Raw genomic sequence first — 19,960 nt, forward strand, 5'->3', positions numbered from 1 at the left:
CCTGACTCTACACTTGCTCACACAGACCATTTCTAAAGTGCTCAGTGATCCTTTGTACTCTGCACAGATCGTAGCACACAGGGTTGCTTGAAGTGCCGTTGCAGCACAAGAAGCACTTCAAACTATTTTGATACATAGAAGATAAAATGAAGTAATTGTGAGCTCAAAAGAGATCTTTGGACTTGTGATACTTTAAGAACAGGAAAATGCTAGAAACCCACATAGTATTCTTGTTGAGGCAGAAAAGTCATGCCCTGAGTGCCCAACTGTATTGTTATCTGGATCCCAGATGCTGATTTATTTATTTGGTCATAGGTGAACAGGAATCATGCGTGTGCACTATGACCTAGGCCAGTCTCATGGATTGTGGTCTTGTTGGACCTCGAGGGGTGCCCGTAGCGCTGCCCTCATAGTGGTGGGTGGCTACTGCCTTCACCAGGAGTTAAACAGCACAAACTTGGTGGTGGCAGCATTCCGTATAATGATCAGTAGGAGTGACCAGGTCCTTTTTATCCTGTGTCATTGGAGTGAGGCTTACAGGCTCACTCCCCTTTTTAAAAGTGCAGCTGCTATTTGTTAAACTCACCCATGGCCTATATCAGGTTAATGTAGGAGTGTGTGCGTGATGAAAATATGTGCTGAGTGCATGTGTGCGCTCAAGACATCCACTACACAGAGGGTGCAGTTTAGGACAGTGTACACTGGCAGGACGTGTTTAAAGTGACACACACTGGTGCAGTGCAAAGAGACTAACACATTTTACAGTGCTGCATTCTAGTAAGCTGGGTGAAATGAGGGGCTCTTTGATTCAGTGAGAGATAACAGGGAAAGGGGCCTGGACACATCTCAGGAAGTGGGAGATGGGGCTGATGAGAGAATCTTAAATGTTAGGACTGAGGGCGCAGGATTAACCTTTGATGCACAGATTACTGTGTCTGACATCCAGAGGGAAACTCTGGGCACTCCCATGAATTGTGTTGTGTGTTAATCAGCTTCAGAGTCCTGCCTGCTGTAATAGACCTCTTTCAGAAGTAAGGATGAAAGGGAGAGATGTCCATATCAAAGGAACAGAACCACAAAATAAAACTTCAAAGGTTCATACCCTAAATCACATTTTGTGTCTGGAAAAGAACTGCAAGTAGGGTAGTCTGAGACCCCATACTTTTTCATCTGCCGAGCAGCCAGGTGGGTGGCATGTGGAGGGGAAGCTCTGCAAGGCTTCTGCCTGTGACCAGAACTAGGAGTCAAGCCTGCTAGTCCGCAAGATCACCTGCCTTGGAGTCTGGAGCCCTAATTCCTGCCTGCTCCCCAAGACTGGTGTTTCCGAGAGGGAGAGGAGCATGTTGGAGGGAGTGAGATCCAGAGAGGAGCCCTGACATGTGAGGCTCCTGAGCAAGGTAAGAGGAGCTATGCCACACAGATTGGACTGTTGCCTGTTTGCCGTGTTGTGAAATTTGGCAACGCCGTGTACCAGGAGTGTGTGAGCAGTTAGACTTATCAAAGGGCTGTGTTAATACATTTTTTGAACACACATTGAGTCAATAAATATGACTCACTCGCAGAAACCCGAGACCAATTTAGAAAAATAACACTTTTATATATATTTTGTACACCAAGAACTTCGTAACTGGGTAAGTACTTTTCAAGGTATTACTTTTACAGTTTTTATAAGTGTTAGCAAACAGTGTGTTTTTACTCTGCAATGCTTTTCCTGTGGAGAGAAGAACATTTACAGCATACAGGTATTTGCAATAGAATTTCGAGGGTCTCCTTTAGGTAGTGAGGTGTTAAAGGGCCAAGGTCCCAAGTCCTACCAGCAGTTCGCTTTTACCTGCCTTGGTGGGTCCAGGTGCAGTGGTGCCGGACAGGTTGGTAGTCTTGTTCGCTACAACGTTGCCAAAGGATGGGGCGCCTGGAAAATAGATTGCAAAGGGGGACTTGGGGACAAATCCAGGAGCTCCCAACAGGGGGCTCAGTTCGTTAGGTACCTGGGAGCAGTGGGAGGGGGGAGTGGGGGTCAGTTCGTGGACCCAGGCCTGGTAGCTCGGGTACAGAGGGTTTTGGTCGACTGGCCCTTGCGTGTGGTCTCAGTTTTTGGTCTGGGACAGAACATGGGGACAAAAAAGGGCAGCTGGGCCACTCTTGGTGCTGGCCTCGGCTGAACTGACGTCTCTCGTTGGCTAGTGGGCCTTCGAATGGTTTGAGTCCAGATTGGCCTCTCAACAAGCATTGGTCACAGCAAGGGGTTCGGGACCCCAGGTATAGGTGCAGGGGGTTTGTAGATTCTGGTGTGTCCAAACTTGGTAAGAGTACGGATCAGAACTCTGGAGGGTGCACAGCTGCAGGACGAGTCGGGTCTTTGCAATTGTCGAGTCAGGAGTGGGCAGACAGGGTTTGACCCCAAAAGTTCACAGCAGTCTTCAGTTCTTGTGATGATCGATCCTTCAGTGTCCTTCTTCTGTAGTCAGATGAAACTGTATTTTTTGTGTCAGGGGGCCACCTAAATACTCAATTTAGAGATGTTATGGGAGTGTAGAGTAGTAGCCAATGGGCTACTTACCCTTGGGGTCACTACACCCCCCTATATGACCACTTCCTGTGTGTAGTGGGCATAACTCTGTCCCAATGTTCCTAATTCTGCTATCACCAAAATGGGGGGATTTTCTTAGAGTGGGGAACATCAAGCAGCTCACCTTAGGGGGTGTGTGTGACCTGGGTGCGCCCCTCCTCACGTAACTAATTTCCCACCTGTCCGGGTGCCAAATGGTGGAAGCCGTGGTTGCATATCAAAGGTGACAGAGACTTTGAAGCCTCTGGCCTTGATTTGCTGCTTTAGTAGCCGGAGGAGGTGTAAACACCTCCTGCCAGAGCAGGCATTTTTCCTGACCTCTGAGAGCAAAGCTCTCCTTCTAGGGGGTCTAAAGCGCATCTGTGGTGGCAGGATGTACTGCACCAGTCAGCCAGTACGCTAGAGGACTAGTTGGGTTCAGGGGGTATCTCCAATGTGCCCTCTGGGTGCATGTATTATAGATCCGTCACTAGAATCAGTGTGGCTTCATTAGTACATGGTGTTTGATACCAAACACCTTTGGTTTCAGTGAATCCATCCTATAGCTGGGGAACTTGTAATCACCAGTGCCCAGTACCATGTACTCAATATGGCTTCTCTGGTCATTTGCAATGTCTAAGAATCGACTTTGACATCACTGGGACGTATCTGCTCATGCAGATATGTCCTCACATATAATTCACTCTGTCTTATGGCTGTAAGGCCTGCTGTAGGGATGACTTGCATAATATATTGCATGCAGTGTCTGCTGGTGTGCGCTGTCATGCTATCACTTTTGTTTGCATCACTATACGCATTCTGCAAGGACAGTCTACATTAGTGTGGTAAGGGGTCCCTTAGGGTGGCACATTATATGCTGCAGCTCTTAGGAACCCCTTAAGTGCCCATGCCCTAGGTTCCAGGGGTACCATTTGCAAGGGACTTACAGGGGTGCTAAAGGTCTTGCCAATTGGGGAACAATTTCACAGTTTTAGGGAAAGAGGTCTGGCACTGGGGACCTGGGTAGCAGGAACCTAGTGCGCGTCTGTCAAAATTGCATCCATTACCAGGCAAAAAGTGGGGGCAACCATGTCAAAAGGGGCGCTTTCCTACACCTGGTAAGCATGGCTCAGGAGAGAGGGCCAGAACCTGGCGGAAGCTGCGCATGTGAATGTGTGCAGCCAGACTTTACTGATTCGTTCCAGGACCGCACTTCCCTGCTGCAAGGGTTCCTATCGCTGTAGCAGGTAAGCTGGGTCCTGGGCCTAGCAGGCCCCCGACGGGTATACCACCTTTGGTTTATGCAGCCCTGCTTGACTCTAAAGTGACTTCACCTTATTGACCGAGTCCAAGAGTGGAAAACCCTATGACCAGGGCCTAGTAGTTAACATTCACTGGATGTTACAGCATGTGAGTGTGGAATAACAGCATGCCCGTTACATGGGAACGTAGTAGCCCTAGGAGTGGCCTAATAACTACTAGGGTGCCTTCTTCAAGGAGAACTGTGTTATTGCTTATTTAATCTTGTTTACCTTGCATGTCTAGAATTAGAATTAAAATACTAATTTTATACAAAATAAGTATTTGACTGGGCATTGATTTATTGTGTGTACTGTGTACATGTTGAGTTAGTAGTTGTGTTCACTGATCTGTAGCTATACTTCCCTCCGAGGGAGCCTTGACTGCTTGTGCAACGCTAGCTATCTGAGAGGTGCAGAAGGAGGTGCTTGACCCAGTTGAGTGGAATCCATAGTGGGCTGGGCCACGGGATATCCGTAGTAAAAGGCCTCAACCACCTCAGTTGGACCCAGTATCCCCTGCTTCCCCGTGTCCCTCAGAATGGGGTTGTGACAATACTCATAAAGCAAAACATAAAAATTACCTCTCCTTTTTACCTTACTGCTGTTTGAGATGAATCCACCTTCTTCTTAGTTTGTATTTATCTAATTGGTCGTTCTAGGTTTCTTTAACCTACTCCCGCATTCTAGGGTTTGTTACGTTATAGTCCAATTGTAGTAGTTTGGTCTTTGTGCTGTTTGTTACCCTCCTATTAAATCATGTTAATTTTGCTAGTGGATGTCAAAAATAGCATATGTGCAAGTAGCATTTTTACTGGATGGACAGTTTGTTGCTTTGTAAAAGCCTTAATTGTCACACTGCATAGAATTTTTTATCTACTGAACCTCAACATAGATAGGTTGAACTTTTCTACTTAAGATAAAGCCTATATTGACAATCTCACTGATTTATGTCTCTAAAGATTTAACTTGAAACCGTTTCTTTTCAACTTTAGCCAAAGGGACAAGTTGGAAGAAATTCTGAGGGGATTGGCACCGCGCAAAAATGATATTGGTGATGCTATGGTTTTTTGTCTTAATCATGCTGAAGCTGCTGAGGAAATAGTAGATTGCATCACTGAATCACTGTCTATCCTGAAAACTCCACTTCCCAAAAAGGTACTAACTATTTTACCTGGTTGTTTATTTTGTAAAAACTATGTTGGAGATCGTTGAAGACGACTCTTGTTTGACTTGAAAGAGAACTGTTCAGAAAGTCAAAAGGCACTTTGTGCCTTTAAAAACGTTATTGTACATGTTTGTATATAAACTTGACATGGGCTTATTTAAGCCCTCTTTCATTGCTTAATCATCATATGTATGTGGCAACAATATATTTTCCTGTGTTTTAAATATTGTGTCCAAGATGCACATTGTATTTTCAGTTACTGATACTTTGTCAACAAATGCCGATTTGTACACATTTGAATATTTTTAGGTTTCGCCTGGGGCCGGAGCTCCTAGCTCCGCCCAGGAGAAATCTTATGCCCCTACAGTGTGGGGCTTAGTCCCGCCTCTGCTTCCATTGGCTAGCTCCATAAATGGAGGCTAGCCATTGGAAGCCGGATCTGTCCGACAAGGCCGGACCAGATTCGTGGGCATTCCCGAGATTTTTTCCCTCTCCACCCTTTTTGCATCGTCATCGGGCGGTGGGCAGAGTTTCGTTTTTTTTTTTTTTAGGTGTTTGTTTTCGTCATTATGCCGACCACGGCCACCGGAAGAAGTCCAGGTGAGTGCCCGTTCCCCCCCTCCCGCTGTTCGTGTTCCCGCCCCCCTCCCGCTGTCTGTTCCGCCCCCCCCTCCCGCTGTCCTGTGCCTGCCCGCCCCCCTCCCGCTGTCCGTGTGCCAACTGAATCCGCCCACATTAGGTTGTCAATACTGGAGACTCTGCGCTATTCCCGCTCCAACATGTTGACTAATACTCAACAAAACATTCTTTCTTCGTCTGGTTAACCAGGTCAGTCTACAATTCAATTCCTTTCTAGTAGGCGACTGAGTTCGCTCCCATTGGATGATGGCAGCACGTTAGCGCCACGGCGACGGATCCCTAGTCCTTCGTCTTTGTTCACGCACGCACGGTTCCTAACGTAGCGTCCGTCTGCTGTTTCTATGTGGGCGTTGGAGGGCTCGGCGCCCCCAGTTCCGGCCAGTCCCTCTCTTACCCGGAGGAGTCGCCGAGCCTAGGAAGAGTAGCCAGGCTGGGAACAGCCGCCGGGCGTGATGAGCGACCCGGCACGGGGCTGGATGGGGGCTTGAAGGACAATTGCTGATATAGGGGAACGGGCACGTCGCGAGGCAGCATGGAGCAGGCGGTAATCCTACGGAGCTTTATCCAGCGGGTGAGAGCCATGGAGAGGAAGGAGCCCTGCGGTGACGACAGCTTCTGTAGCGACTTCATGGTGAGTCCTGGGCACTGGGATGTTTCAGTGGTACCGTGGGAGCTGGATGTATATGTAATTAAACTAATTCGGGACCGAAGGGTAAACGCACGAGCGCCGGTGGTCTGTGCGGGAGGGGCACTGATAAGCTGTGGAGGAGAGGCTGGTGGGCAGTGTATGTTCTGGTCCTAGCTGGAGAGGGACCAATGAGCTGTGGAGGGTAAATGCAGGTAGGCTGCGGAGAAGCATTGGGGCGGTATAACGGATTATGACAGTTCCATACAGTGGTGGCTCTGCCGGTGGTGTGTTCAGGACAGACGCTGTTGGGTATGAGCTGTTTTGTTCTGTAGGAGAGATGCAATGTGTAAGAGGCAATGGAAGCTGCAGTAGATGCTATGAGTGCTGGTATTAACAGTGGTAGCTTAGAGCTCTGCAAAAGAGCCATTGGTTAGCTGTGCACGAGGGCCATTCGGAAGGCTGTAGGGCAGTGGCACTACATGATGGGCCATGTGTGTCTGCAGAAAGGATAAGGGTGGTAAAGTTCTTCCAAACGAGCAAAAGCACACCTGTCCCATCTGAGACACTGATGAATTGGTGAAGGATGAGTAGGGGCAAAAGGATGGGGCATCTGTTATTCCCAACATTGGATTTTCACATCTGACATATTGCCTACTCCTCAAATAATGAGCGGGCCATGTTTCTTACTAGTTTCTGCGAGTAATACTTGGCTGGGTGTATTAGCTGCCAAACCATTCATTAAGTTTGCCGTAGCATTTAAAGTAGTAGTGACTGCTAGGTCATGTTTACTGAGCCGCGAGTGTACGTTGACGGGTTCATCTTTGATTAATACTCCCAGAACACGAGTGAAGGGGGCTGGTAAACTATGCCCACCTCTTGAAGATTTAGCCTGTGCTTTTCCATGATTGCACCTACTGTAAGGTGGGCCTGTGTTGCACAAACGAGGAGAATTGGTCTGTTGGCTTAATTGCGCCCCAATCCGTACCCAGTCTTTCACTGGAATCCCCTTGTTCTCTGTGGTGTTCATGATACACTGATGCCCTCGGACCCCAAGAGGCCGTTGCTGACCGTGTCATGCAGGGATGGTTAAGCCCTCGGATGTTGCGCAAGGCTGACGGGATGTTGGGAGGGTCTGGGAGTGAGAGGAAGTGCTTCCCTGCCCCCTCGCTGTGCTTGCTTCCCTGCCCCCTCGCTGTGCTTGCTTCCCTGCCCCCTCGCTGTGCTTGCTTCCCTGCCCCTTCGCTGTGCTTGCTTCCCTGCCCCCTCGCTGTGCTTGCATCCCTGCCCCCTCGCTGTACTTGCTCTCCTGAGTGTGTGTGTGGCTTTGGGTGGGTGTGTGTGGCTTTGGGTGGGTGTGTGTGGCTTTGGGTGGGTGTGTGTGGCTTTGGGTGGGTGTGTTTGGCTCTGGGTGGGTGTGTGTGGCTCTGGGTGGGTGTGTGTGGCTCTGGGTGGGTGTGTGTGGCTCTCTGTGTGTGGCTCTGTGTGTGGCTCTCTGTGTGTGGCTCTCTGTGTGTGGCTCTCTGTGTGTGGCTCTCTGTGTGTGGCTCTCTGTGTGTGGCTCTCTGTGTGTGGCTCTCTGTGTGTGGCTCTCTGTGTGTGGCTCTCTGTGTGTGGCTCTCTGTGTGTGGCTCTCTGTGTGTGGCTCTCTGTGTATTTGTATTTGTATTTGTATTTGTATTTGTATTTGTATTTGTATTTGTATTTGTATTTGTATTTTTGATTTGTAGAGCGCCTTATCACCCAGGGGTCTCTAAGCGCTTAGCGGCGAGTGGACACAGGTTGTAAAGGAAACAGGCTAGATATTACCCCATGCCTCTTGGAAGAGCACGGTTTTTAGCTTTTTCCTAAAAGGCAGGAGCTTTGTTTCTTTGCGCAGATTCTCAGGCAGTTGATTCCAAGCTTTGGGAATTGTGTGGGAGAACGTCCGTCCTCCAAGGGAAGACAGTTTAAACCTTGGACAGATCAATAGTGCAGCCTCTGCTGAGCGTAAGTTCCTGTTGGGGGCATATGGGACAAGGCGTTTTTTAATATATTTCGGGGCTTGCCCATATAAGGCTTTCTGCGTGATGCATAAGCCTTTGAACTTGGCTCGCTGATTTACTGGCAGCAAATGCACCTCACAAAGAAGGGGGGTGGCGGGGGTCCTTCTTGGTTTATTAAAGATGAGTCTGGCCGCGTCATTCATGACAGCCTGAAGTCTTTTAGTAAGTTTTTTCGGAATGCCGAAATACATGACGTTGCCGTAGTCCAGTCGTGCCAGGATTAATGCTGACACTGCTCTCCTGAGAGTTTCTGCCTTTAGGATGGGAGACAGTTTGCGCAGTTGTCTCAAAAGGCCTACACAAGTCCCCACCACCGCCGAAACCTTGGCTGACATAGTGAGATTGGTGTCAATAACTATGCCAAGGCTTTTTACTACTGCTGCCTTTACTGGGGGGTTTCCTAATTCTGTGGGCCATAAGAGGTCACTCCAAGGGCTAGATGATGTTGTGATTGCAAGCACCTCCGTCTTGTCAGGGTTAATCTTTAGAAAGTTTGCCGTCATCCAGTTGACGGTAAATTTTAAAATATTCTTCAATTTTTGATCTGGCGTTGGGGAGTTGCCTATTTGAATGATGATCTGGGTGTCATCAGCGTAATTGTATATACTGCAGTCCATCTGATTCAAAGATGAGATGAGGGGCTGCAGATATGCATTGAACATCAAGGGAGATAGGGCTGAGCCCTGCGGAACTCCGCATGTAATCCTTGCTGCCTCTGATACTAGGTCATCCAGTTGTACTCTCTGAACCCGTCCACCAAGGAACGAGGTCAGCCAGGCGTGGGCCGTGCCCTGGATACCAAACTCCCCCAACCGCGACAGAAGAAGGTCATGATTGACCGTATCAAATGCCGCGGAGAGGTCGAGTAGCACCAGGGCGCAAGGATCTTTTTTATCTGCTTTAAGTCGCAGATCGTCTAGCACGGAGAGCATGACTAATTCCGTGCTATTGTGGGCCCTAAAACCGGCGTGGTTGGGTTCCAGCAGTGAGTTGCTCTCAAGGTGGTGAGAGAGGCTGGACAACACGTGCTGTTCGAGTATTTTTGCTAAAAAAGGAAGTTGAGAGATAGGCCTGTAATTTTTCAGGATCTTGGTGTCCGCTCCAGCCTTTTTTAAAAGGGGAATTAATCGCGCGTCCTTAAGGATAGAGGGAACTTGTCCGGAGGTAAGGGAGCTATTCAGAAGCAATAATATATCATTCTCCAGTCCTGGCCACGCTTGTTTAAACATCCGTGGGGGGCATGGGTCCGCCGGAGAGCCAGATTTAACTTGATTCATCACTCTTTCCAGGGTTTCCTTGGTAAGTAAGGGTAATGAAGTTAAAGGCTCGATGACTGTGGGGGGGAGAGTTTGAGTAATTACCGGACAGTCAAATATAGGAGTGCTTTCGATTTCTATCAAGAGGGCCGATATCTTTGTAGTAAAGAAAGATTGGAATTTATGGCAGTCTTCTTGCGTAAAGGAGGGGGGTTGTTCCTTCTTTTTCCTCAGTTCAGTGAGGACTTTGAAGATTTCCTTCTGGGGGTTAGGTGCTGTAGCAATTCTGCTTTCGTAGAACTCCCTTTTCCTAGTCCTGATGGCTTGTTTATACGTGGAAAGTTTTTCCCTATATAAGATTTGGGAATAAGGATCATACCCCTTTCGCCAGGCTCTCTCGCACTGGCGCAGGGCACGTTTCAGGAGTCTCAAATCGTCATTAAACCAGGGGGCCCCTTTTCCTTTATCCCTGATTTTTACCTTATGTGCTGGTGCCACTGTCTCAATAGCATGTTCCCATTTTTGTGATATTTTTTGACTTGCCCTCTCCAGGTCATCTTCTGGGAGTCTGTTTCGGTGGGAGGGTTGTTGTAAAATAGATAGCAGAGTATCAGGATTAATAGAATTCCACCTTCTCACTACCCGCCATTTAGCGGTGGGGATTCCTTCTTGTCCTGGGAAGGCTAAGCTACCCTGTAATAGGTAATGATCCGACCAAATGCAAGGAGAGGTAGTGACCGGGCCCAGTGCAGGTACAGAGGTCCATATTAGGTCCAAAGTGTGCCCCTTCATGTATGTTGGGCCTGTCACTATCTGGGTTAATTCTAGTACATTCATAGCCTCTTCGAGCTGTTTGGACATTGCGTCTCTAGTGGGCTCCTCCCAGTGGAGATTGAAATCACCCATCACCACAAGACCCTCATATCTTGTGCGGAGGTCGTGGACCAATCCCAAGAAAGGTTCGAGGAAAGTTGGGGGAGTTCTGGGAGGGCGATAGACGATAATTATCGCCAGGCAATTGGTGGCAGAGCGAAGCTTGACCCCTAAGATGTCCGCTCCCTCGATGCTTTCTGCACAGATAGTTTCTGCTTTAAAGGCGTTTTTATAAAACAGAGCTACTCCCCCCCCCCCCCCCCCTCCCTCCCCTTTTCTACCATCTTTCCTATTATGGGAGATAGCGCCGAAGTTGGGTGGGAGTGCGGCCACTAAGTCGGGCGTGGAAGAATCATCTAACCACGTCTCCGTGACTCCTAATATATCTGTGTTACCTTCCTGGAGCAGGGAGAACACCTCCAGGTTATGTTTTTGGAGAGAGCATGTGCTAAGTAGACTAACGCTCAGTGAAGTTATCTTTACTCTTCCTGTCCTAAGGTTTGGTTTCATATGAGATGATTCAGCTGCGGGTTTCAGTAAATTCTCCCGCCTCAGTGCCTGCAGTGTATTTTGGCTAATGGGGCTGATGTTGTTACCTAGCGCAAGCAGGTCTTCCCTAGAGTACCGCGGTGCTGAACCAGGGGTCGTGGCCCCTGGTCCCGGCTGGTCGCGGACGGGCGCAGACGGGCTTGCCTTTGGCGCGCCTTCGGCGCCCCGCTGCGCCCGTCCGCTGCGCTGCCTGCAAGAGGGTTCCATTTTATGCACTCGAGGGCGGGAGGGTGGGCGTGGCTAAGCGCTCGCTTCCTAGCCCCCCAGCCTTCTCCTCATCCAAGATGGCCGCCCCTAGTAGTCCTACCTCGACTACACTCGAGGTGAGTAACCGGGAGCTAAATGGCTTAGGACTCAGAAATAAGTATGGCTTTTTCTTAAGGGCAGGTCCCGGCTTTCTGCCCCAGGACACTGCTGAAGTAACGTTTGGCAATGGGTAAAGTGCCTCAAGATGCTGTGCAAAGTCGCAATTTCACTAAGCAAGTCACAAATTTTAAAAAGCAATACAAAGTTTAAAAGAATAAAAGAAACGCCTTCAGCGCACTACGTAGCATCCAACTCACTCGCAATCAGTGTGTGTGTGGCTCTCTGTGTGTTGCTCTCTGTGTGGCTCTGGGTGGGTGTGTGTGGCTCTGGAGGGTGTGTGTGGCTCTGGGTGGGTGTGTGTGGCTCTGGGAGGGTGTGTGTGGCTCTGGGAGGGTGTGTGTGGCTCTGGGGGGGGGGGGGTGGCTCTGGGTGTGTGTGTGTTGCTCTGGGTGTGCGCGTGTGGCTCTGGGTGTGTGCGTGTGGCTCTGGGTGTGTGCGTGTGGCTCTGGGTGTGTGCGTGTGGCTCTGGGTGTGTGCGTGTGGCTCTGGGTGTGTGTGTGTGGCTCTGGGGGTGTGTGTGTGTGTGGCTCTGGGTGTGTGTGTGTGTGTGTGTGTGTGGCTCTGGGTGGGTGTGTGTGTGTGTGTGGCTCTGGGTGGGTGTGTGTGGCTCTGGGTGGGTGTGTGTGGGTCTGTCTGTGTGTGTGTGGGTCTGTGTGTGTGTGTGTGTGTGGGTCTGTGTGTTTTTGTGTGGCATTTGCCAGAGATTAAACTATTGGCATTGTAAATGACAATGCAATTTATTTATCTGTTTTCAAAACCAACTCATAAATACAAATTTTGTCATTTACAATGCCATTAGCTCAAACTTTTCAAAAGGCGAAACCATTGCATGTAAATGCTTGTTTAACCTTGTTAGGTCTCGCCTGGACATCGCATCCGAAGGATGCGTCCAGGCTGGAGACTTAAAGCTGTCTGACACGGGGGAATGAGGGACAAGAAACTGTGACGAGCTTATCCTGGCTGGATTGAGCTGCGTGCACGCGCGTCAACATTCACGCATGCGCACATCACAGCCACACGCATACACAGCACTCACGCATGCGCACATACACACGCATACACAGGCACACCCCCGTCACCTACACGCATACACAGAGACCCCTCCACACACACCAGCCCCTCGCCTCTCGGCTCCACACACACGCACACGCATTTACACTTACACAGACACGCAGGCACCCAGACAGGCAACCCCCCCCCGTCACACACACGCATACACACAGACTCCAGGACACATACACATACACACACACACACACACACACATGCACGCTCACACACATACACAGTCCGCCGCCGCGCGCGCACAGATGCCCCCCCCCCCCCCCCAACAAGGCGACGCCCCACTCACCGGCATCCTCAGTGCAGCGGCTCCCACCGGCAGCAAGACTCTTCTTCCCTTCTTCGGCACCGGGGCGCAGGGTAGGCTCCTGCCTGCTCCGGTGCGCCAAACAATCGCGGCTCTTCCGTGGGAGGCGGGGTAGGCTCCCGCCCTCCTACTTCCGGTTGTCCCGCCCGGCCTGCCTGACTTCCTGGTCGCAGGCCGGCGCAAAACGACGCTGCATAAAAAATGCTTAGAACAGTGGTTCCCAAACTGTGCGCCGCGGCGCCCCGGTGCGCCGTCATGAGCAGCCAGGGGCGCCGCGCTCACGTTGGGAAAATTGACCTTATTGCAGCTGCAGCGCAAAAAACTTGCTGCCTGCATAATCCGGGAAAATTATTTGGCCCAAGAGCGCACGTACGTACGAGTCGTGCTTTCACAGGCGTAGTAGTCGCCATTACTGGCATATGCAGCTCGCCTCTGACCGTTTGAGGCACGTTATTGCTGCCCACCGTGGGATCCTCTTCGCAAGTAAGGTAAGGAACTGGCATGGGAGGGATTCCTGTTCAGTAGAACAGGAGAACAGGAGTACGGCAGTGATACACAAGCCAAGAAGCCAGACTGTAAAAAAGCGGGCTCCACGGAGCTTGTTAAAGCAGCCAGAGAGAAGGCTTTGCCTTGTCTTTTTATGTCTGATTTCTTTAACGAGCTCCGTGGACCCACCTTCTTACACTAAAACTAACGCAGGTGATACAGGTGTTAAACGGAGGTTGGGCAGAAGATCGGCATGGCATTTGATTATCATCAATTATTAATTAAATGACATGCCGATCTTCTGCCCAACCTCCGTTTTGCACCTGTATCACCTGCATTATTTTTAGTGTAAAAAGGTGGGCTCCACGGAGCTCGTTAAAGACTCAGAATGCGGGCATGATGTTCCCCCCAGATCCAAACAGCGTACAGATGCACATTTGGCTCCCATCGGAAATGACATGGTAGAAGTAGTTTTGGCTGTCATGGTTGAGCAGCACATATTGGGAACATATTACTACGTGACAAACAGCACATTCAGGCCTAAAATTGGTATTTCCTTAGTATTCCCCCTCAGCGAAAAAGTTGCAAACCTTTGGTAATGTTTGGTGTAATGGATACGGTTTTCTTTCTGCAGACTCTTTTTGCGTTTCCTGACAGTCCTCAATTTAGGTTACTCTGCAAGATAATTTTAGGAACTAAAATAATTAGATGTTGTGCAGAGTGCGTGCAGAAACAGTGAGTGCAGAGTGAGTGCAGAGTGACAGTGAGTGCAGAGTGACAGTGAGTGCAGAGTGACAGTGAGTGCAGAGTGCGTGCAGAGTGACAGTGAGTGCAGAGTGACAGTGAGTGCAGAGTGACAGTGAGTGCAGAGTGACAGTGAGTGCAGAGTGACAGTGAGTGCGGAGTGACAGTGAGTGCGGAGTGCGTGCAGAAACAGTGAGTGCAGAGTGAGTGCAGAGTGACAGTGAGTGCAGAGTGACAGTGAGTGCAGAGTGACAGTGAGTGCAGAGTGACAGTGAGTGCAGAGTGACAGTGAGTGCAGAGTGCGTGCAGAGTGACAGTGAGTGCAGAGTGACAGTGAGTGCGGAGTGACAGTGAGTGCAGAGTGCGTGCAGAAACAGTGAGTGCAGAGTGAGTGCAGAGTGACAGTGAGTGCAGAGTGACAGTGAGTGCAGAGTGACAGTGAGTGCAGAGTGACAGTGAGTGCAGAGTGACAGTGAGTGCAGAGTGACAGTGAGTGCGGAGTGACAGTGAGTGCGGAGTGACAGTGAGTGCGGAGTGACAGTGAGTGCAGAGTGACAGTGAGTGCGGAGTGACAGTGAGTGCGGAGTGACAGTGCAGAGTGACAGTGAGTGCAGAGTGACAGTGCGGAGTGACAGTGAGTGCAGAGTGCGTGCAGAAACAGTGAGTGCAGAGTGACTGCAGAGTGACAGTGACTGCAGAGTGACAGTGAGTGCAGAGTGACAGTGAGTGCAGAGTGCGTGCAGAAACAGTGAGTGCAGAGTGAGTGCAGAGTGACAGTGAGTGCAGTGACAGTGAGTGCAGAGTGACAGTGAGTGCAGAGTGACAGTGAGTGCAGAGTGACAGTGAGTGCAGAGTGCGTGCAGAGTGACAGTGCGTGCAGAGTGACAGTGCGTGCAGAGTGACATTGCGTGCAGAGTGACAGTGAGTGCAGAGTGACAGTGAGTGCGGAGTGACAGTGAGTGCAGAGTGCGTGCAGAAACAGTGAGTGCAGAGTGAGTGCAGAGTGACAGTGAGTGCAGAGTGACAGTGAGTGCAGAGTGACAGTGAGTGCAGAGTGACAGTGAGTGCAGAGTGACAGTGAGTGCAGAGTGACAGTGAGTGCAGAGTGCGTGCAGAGTGACAGTGCGTGCAGAGTGACAGTGCGTGCAGAGTGACAGTGCGTGCAGAGTGACATTGCGTGCAGAGTGACAGTGCGTGCAGAGTGACAGTGAGTGCGGAGTGACAGTGAGTGCAGAGTGCGTGCAGAAACAGTGAGTGCAGAGTGAGTGCAGAGTGACAGTGAGTGCAGAGTGACAGTGAGTGCAGAGTGACAGTGAGTGCAGAGTGACAGTGAGTGCAGAGTGACAGTGAGTGCAGAGTGACAGTGAGTGCAGAGTGACAGTGAGTGCAGAGTGACAGTGAGTGCAGAGTGCGTGCAGAAACAGTGAGTGCAGAGTGAGTGCAGAGTGACAGTGAGTGCAGAGTGACAGTGAGTGCAGAGTGACAGTGAGTGCAGAGTGACAGTGAGTGCAGAGTGACAGTGAGTGCAGAGTGACAGTGAGTGCAGAGTGACAGTGAGTGCAGAGTGACAGTGAGTGCAGAGACAGTGAGTGCAGAGTGACAGTGAGTGCAGAGTGACAGTGAGTGCAGAGTGACAGTGAGTGCAGAGTGACAGTGAGTGCAGAGTGACAGTGAGTGCAGAGTGCGTGCAGAGTGACAGTGAGTGCAGAGTGACAGTGAGTGCAGAGTGACAGTGAGTGCAGAGTGCGTGCAGAGTGACAGTGAGTGCAGAGTGACAGTGAGTGCAGAGTGCGTGCAGAGTGACAGTGCGTGCAGAGTGACAGTGAGTGCAGAGTGACAGTGAGTGCAGAGTGACAGTGAGTGCAGAGTGACAGTGAGTGCAGAGTGACAGTGAGTACAGTCACTCAGCACCACCACAATATCAGTCAGAACCACCACAGCATCACTCAGAACCACCACAGCACCACTCAGCACCACCACAGCACCACTCAGCACCACCACAACATCACTCAGCACCACCACAGCACCACCATAGCATCACTCAGCATCACCACTGCATCACTCAGCATCACCACTGCATCACTCAGCATCACCACAGCCCCATTCAGCACCACCACAGCATCACTCAGCACCACCACAGCACAAATATGTTCTCTCAATGTTTCAAGCTTTATTACAAATGTCACAAAAAGATGTTAATATTTCACTTCTGTTCTTGGATTTTGTTACAATAAAATACACTGAACATAATCTTCACAAAAGTTATTTACAAAAGTTTAAGCTATTGCCATTATAAATTACAATCACTTTTATTAAGTATTAAAAAACATTAAAAGCCATTGTTATTTGTAATATCAATACATCTAAGTCACGTAAATACAAATGTTGCATTACAAATGCTATAGGTGTCACATTTGCGAAAGTTATAACTATTGGCATTGTAAATGACAAAGCTATTAATTTAGCTATTTTCAAAACCAACACATAAATGAACATTTGGTGAATTTCCATTAAAATATTTGACTTTTTTACTAAGATATTATTATACTGTTGTATGCAAACAAAATTTAGATACTGCATAAATAACTTTAATAAAACATATTTTATATGAAGCTTTTTATGTAAAAAAAAAACTATAGCATAAAGCAAAAAACAATTGCCATTTACAATGCTAATAGCTCAAACTTAAATAATGCGAGACCTATTGCATTGCAAATGCTTGTTTTTAGTAATGGAATAAAGAATCATAGAATAATGGATGTCTGTGCCTTAATAATTGCCATAATGGATTAAAAAGTTTTTTGCTGCAGGCGTGGTAACCATTTAATATAACAAATCATGCTGTTGACCTCAGTTTCTTTTTCCCGCTGATACAGGTCTTTTCATGCTTTTTCTTCAATTTCCAGACCATATCTCCATACAATCTTCAGGCTTCAAGCCCTGTGCTTATTGTCACTAGAGCATTTGTTTGCTGATGCACCCAAAAGCAGTCCCTGAGATGGGGCTAAAATATGTAGCCTCCTTAGAGGGGAAGTCTCAATATCCTCCTCAATCTAGAAGCTGCTTCTCTGGGCCACTGCCCTGCCCATAGGCAGGGCCGGACTGGGAACGATAACCGGCCCTGGCAAAGTGCTCGCCCTCCCCGGGTGGGGCAGAGAGGGGGGGGGGGGGGGGGGAGGAGGGGGGGGGGGCAGGGGAGGGCGAGAGCACTTTGCCGGTTTTCGGCCGATTTTGTTACAGGGCCGATTTTGCAGCTATGCTGCATAAACGGTCCTGTGGCAAAAACGGCCTTCAGGTGTCCAAAACCGGCCCCCACCCTTGCGGCACACCGGGGGATTGCCCGGTGCCCACAACGGCCAGTCCGGGCCTGCCCATAGGCACAAAAGCCACAAGGTGCCTATCTTTATATCACCATGGGGAAATGAGGTAAAGATGGAGGGCTTTTCTCCTGTGACCCAGTTCCAATGTGGATCCCTTGTTTCAGGTAACATACCCTCTGGTAGGTTCTTCTGGTGCAGGTAGAGGCTTTTAAAAAGCACAAGTTGGCTATATTCATCAATACACCATTTGACACTCCAATCAGTAACAGAGGTGGTGGTGACCTGTTGTCTCTGACACAGCAACTTCAGGCCCGCCATCAGCCACTTCTGTAAGCCATTTCAATGCAGCCAAAGCTGGTCCTATTGCTCTATACTAAGTCTACTTGTTGGGAAATGGGGTGTGTAGGAAGCTGCCTCTTTATATAGTGGGCAAATGGCGAGGTACACTGTGTAGAGTCCAGGTAACACTTTTGCCTCTGTAAACCAATACCACTTAAATGCTCTTTTGTTGTAGTGTGGGTGAGCAGTTTAGGCTTATCAGAGGGTAGTACTAAGCATTTGTTGTACTCGCAGAGGCAATAAGGGAGGAACACGTAAGAATAAATCTGAGACCAATTTAGAAAAATAAGTCATTGTTTTATATCAATTTTGGAAGTACTGTTTAAAATATTGATTTTTCCAGGTATGTAAAATGTTCACTTAAATGCATCTTTACACAGCAGTTTTCCTATGGGGAAAAAGGCACATGGTGTATACAGTTATGTACGCTCTGGATTCTGGTGGGGGTCTCCTTCAGGACTTAAGTTCGTAGGGGGCCAAGGTCCAAACTACCACCAGCAGTTACTTGTTACCTGCCCTAGGGCGCCCGGGAGCAGAGGTGCTGGTCTGGTTGGAAATTTTGCGTGCTTCGCCAGTGGAAAGAAGGGGGTCAACCTAGAAACAGGTTGCAGAGGGGGACTTATGGAAAAGTCTGGGAGCTCCCAACAGGGTGGTCAGGCCACAAGGGTCCTGAGAGCAAGTAGGCACAGTCTGTTCTCGGGTACCCGGGTTAGGGTGCTCGGGGGCTGAGTTGATAGGTCGGCTGTGCACTGTGCGTTAAAGGCTCTCTCGTTTGTCAGTCTCGCCAGTTGAGGGTGCAGAAATCAGGACAGCTGGCCCACTCTGGAAGTGGCTCCATGCGGTGCTCACGTCCTTCAACGGCTGCTCGGTCTTGGAACAGTGGAAGTCCGGATTGGGCTCTCACAGGTTGTTTGCTGCAAGGGGTCCGGTACTCTTTGCATTAGTGCTGTGCGACTCCCATCAGTCCTGGTGTCCTCTTATTTGTTGGGGAGACAAATCTGACATTTGAGAGCACAGGTACCTCTTCCTGAGCGGCTGATGTGTCGAACTGGCTAGGGAGCTGCAACATGATGAAACGGATTTACCATCTTCAGTGCCTGCGGTCGGCAAGGGAGATTGCTGTCACTTTGTGATGGGCTGGCAGTTTATCGGGGTTCTTGGCAGCTGCTCAGCTGCAAGACTAGTCACTTGGTTACAATTGTCTAGACTGGTGCAGGCAGGCAGGGTTTGATGCCAAAAGTCCACAGCAAGTCTTTAGTTCTCGTTTTTTTACAGCTTTTTCTTTGTCCTCATCTTCTGGATCCTTCAAATCTAAGTTCCTGGTATCAGGGGTGCCTCCTAAATGCTCCATTTAGATGCATTATGGTGAGTGATTGGTAGTAGCCAATGGGCTACATACATTTAGGGTGACTACACTCTATATGACCACTTCCTATGGGAAGTGGGCTTAACCCTGACCAGGTGAGCGTAATTCCATCAAAAATCTAAGTTGTGAAATTCTAGTTAGTGTATTCACATTGGGTAATCCTCCTTAGGAGTGGAACTTGTCTGATAGGAAGGACGCCTCCTGACTAACTAATTTTTCCGCTAGTCCTGGTGCTAAATGGGCCCAGGGCAGGGAGTGGCATTCTCCCTGTCCGGGAGAAGCCTCATCACATATCAAAGGTGGCAGAGGTCTATTTAGCCTCCTGCCTTGATATGCCGATTACTTGGCCATCATGCTTGGAGGAGGAGACAACACCTCCGGCTGGATAGGGCATTGTTTCTGCCCTCAGAGCGTGGGCACTCAACTACAGGGGGTCAGAAACCTGTCTGGGGTGGCTGGCTGGTCTGCATCAGTCAGCCAAAGCACTATACATCATTAGGTGTTTAGGTGACACTGCTAAGGTGCCCTCTGAGTGTATGTATAAATAAATCCATCAGTGGAGGCTTATTAATATGAGACGTTTAATACCAAAGATCTTTAGTTTCAGTGAAGCCATCATGTAGGTTGGGAACTCTTAATCACCAGTCCCCAGTACATTTACTCAGGATGGCTTACCTGTTCACTGGCAATGTCCAAGAATAGACATGGACATCCTAGGGGCATATCTGCTCATGCAGATATTGTTATCATTGCTTATAAAGCGCCACTGACACCCCTGCGGGTAACCTGGCGCTGTGATGTTAGCTGAGTGCGGAAAGGACTGTATCACCTGCCCAGAGGGAGTTAGCAGGGTGCCAGAGAGCATATCCGGGGGTTAGGCCAAATTATTATCCTTTTTCTGAACTGCAGGATATTATTTATTTGTCTAATATCTGATGGAAGTTTATTCCAGAGAAGGGGTGCTGCTGT

General features: G+C 49.3%; 1 protein-coding gene across 3 annotated transcripts in view; it reads left to right on the forward strand.

Annotated features, from left to right (window-relative positions):
• The window catches only part of U2SURP (U2 snRNP associated SURP domain containing), an 835,376-nt gene that overhangs the window by 373,576 nt on the left and 441,840 nt on the right, over positions 1–19,960 (forward strand). For all 3 annotated transcript variants that reach the window (XM_086943721.1, XM_086943722.1, XM_086943723.1), the window contains one exon: positions 4,842–5,004. In XM_086943721.1, the coding sequence (XP_086799847.1) occupies positions 4,842–5,004 (163 nt within the window). The remainder of the gene's footprint in view (positions 1–4,841; positions 5,005–19,960) is intronic.

The sequence above is a fragment of the Lissotriton vulgaris genome, chromosome 11 (assembly GCF_964263255.1).
Source record: "Lissotriton vulgaris chromosome 11, aLisVul1.2, whole genome shotgun sequence".
Taxonomy (NCBI): Eukaryota; Metazoa; Chordata; class Amphibia; order Caudata; family Salamandridae; genus Lissotriton; species Lissotriton vulgaris.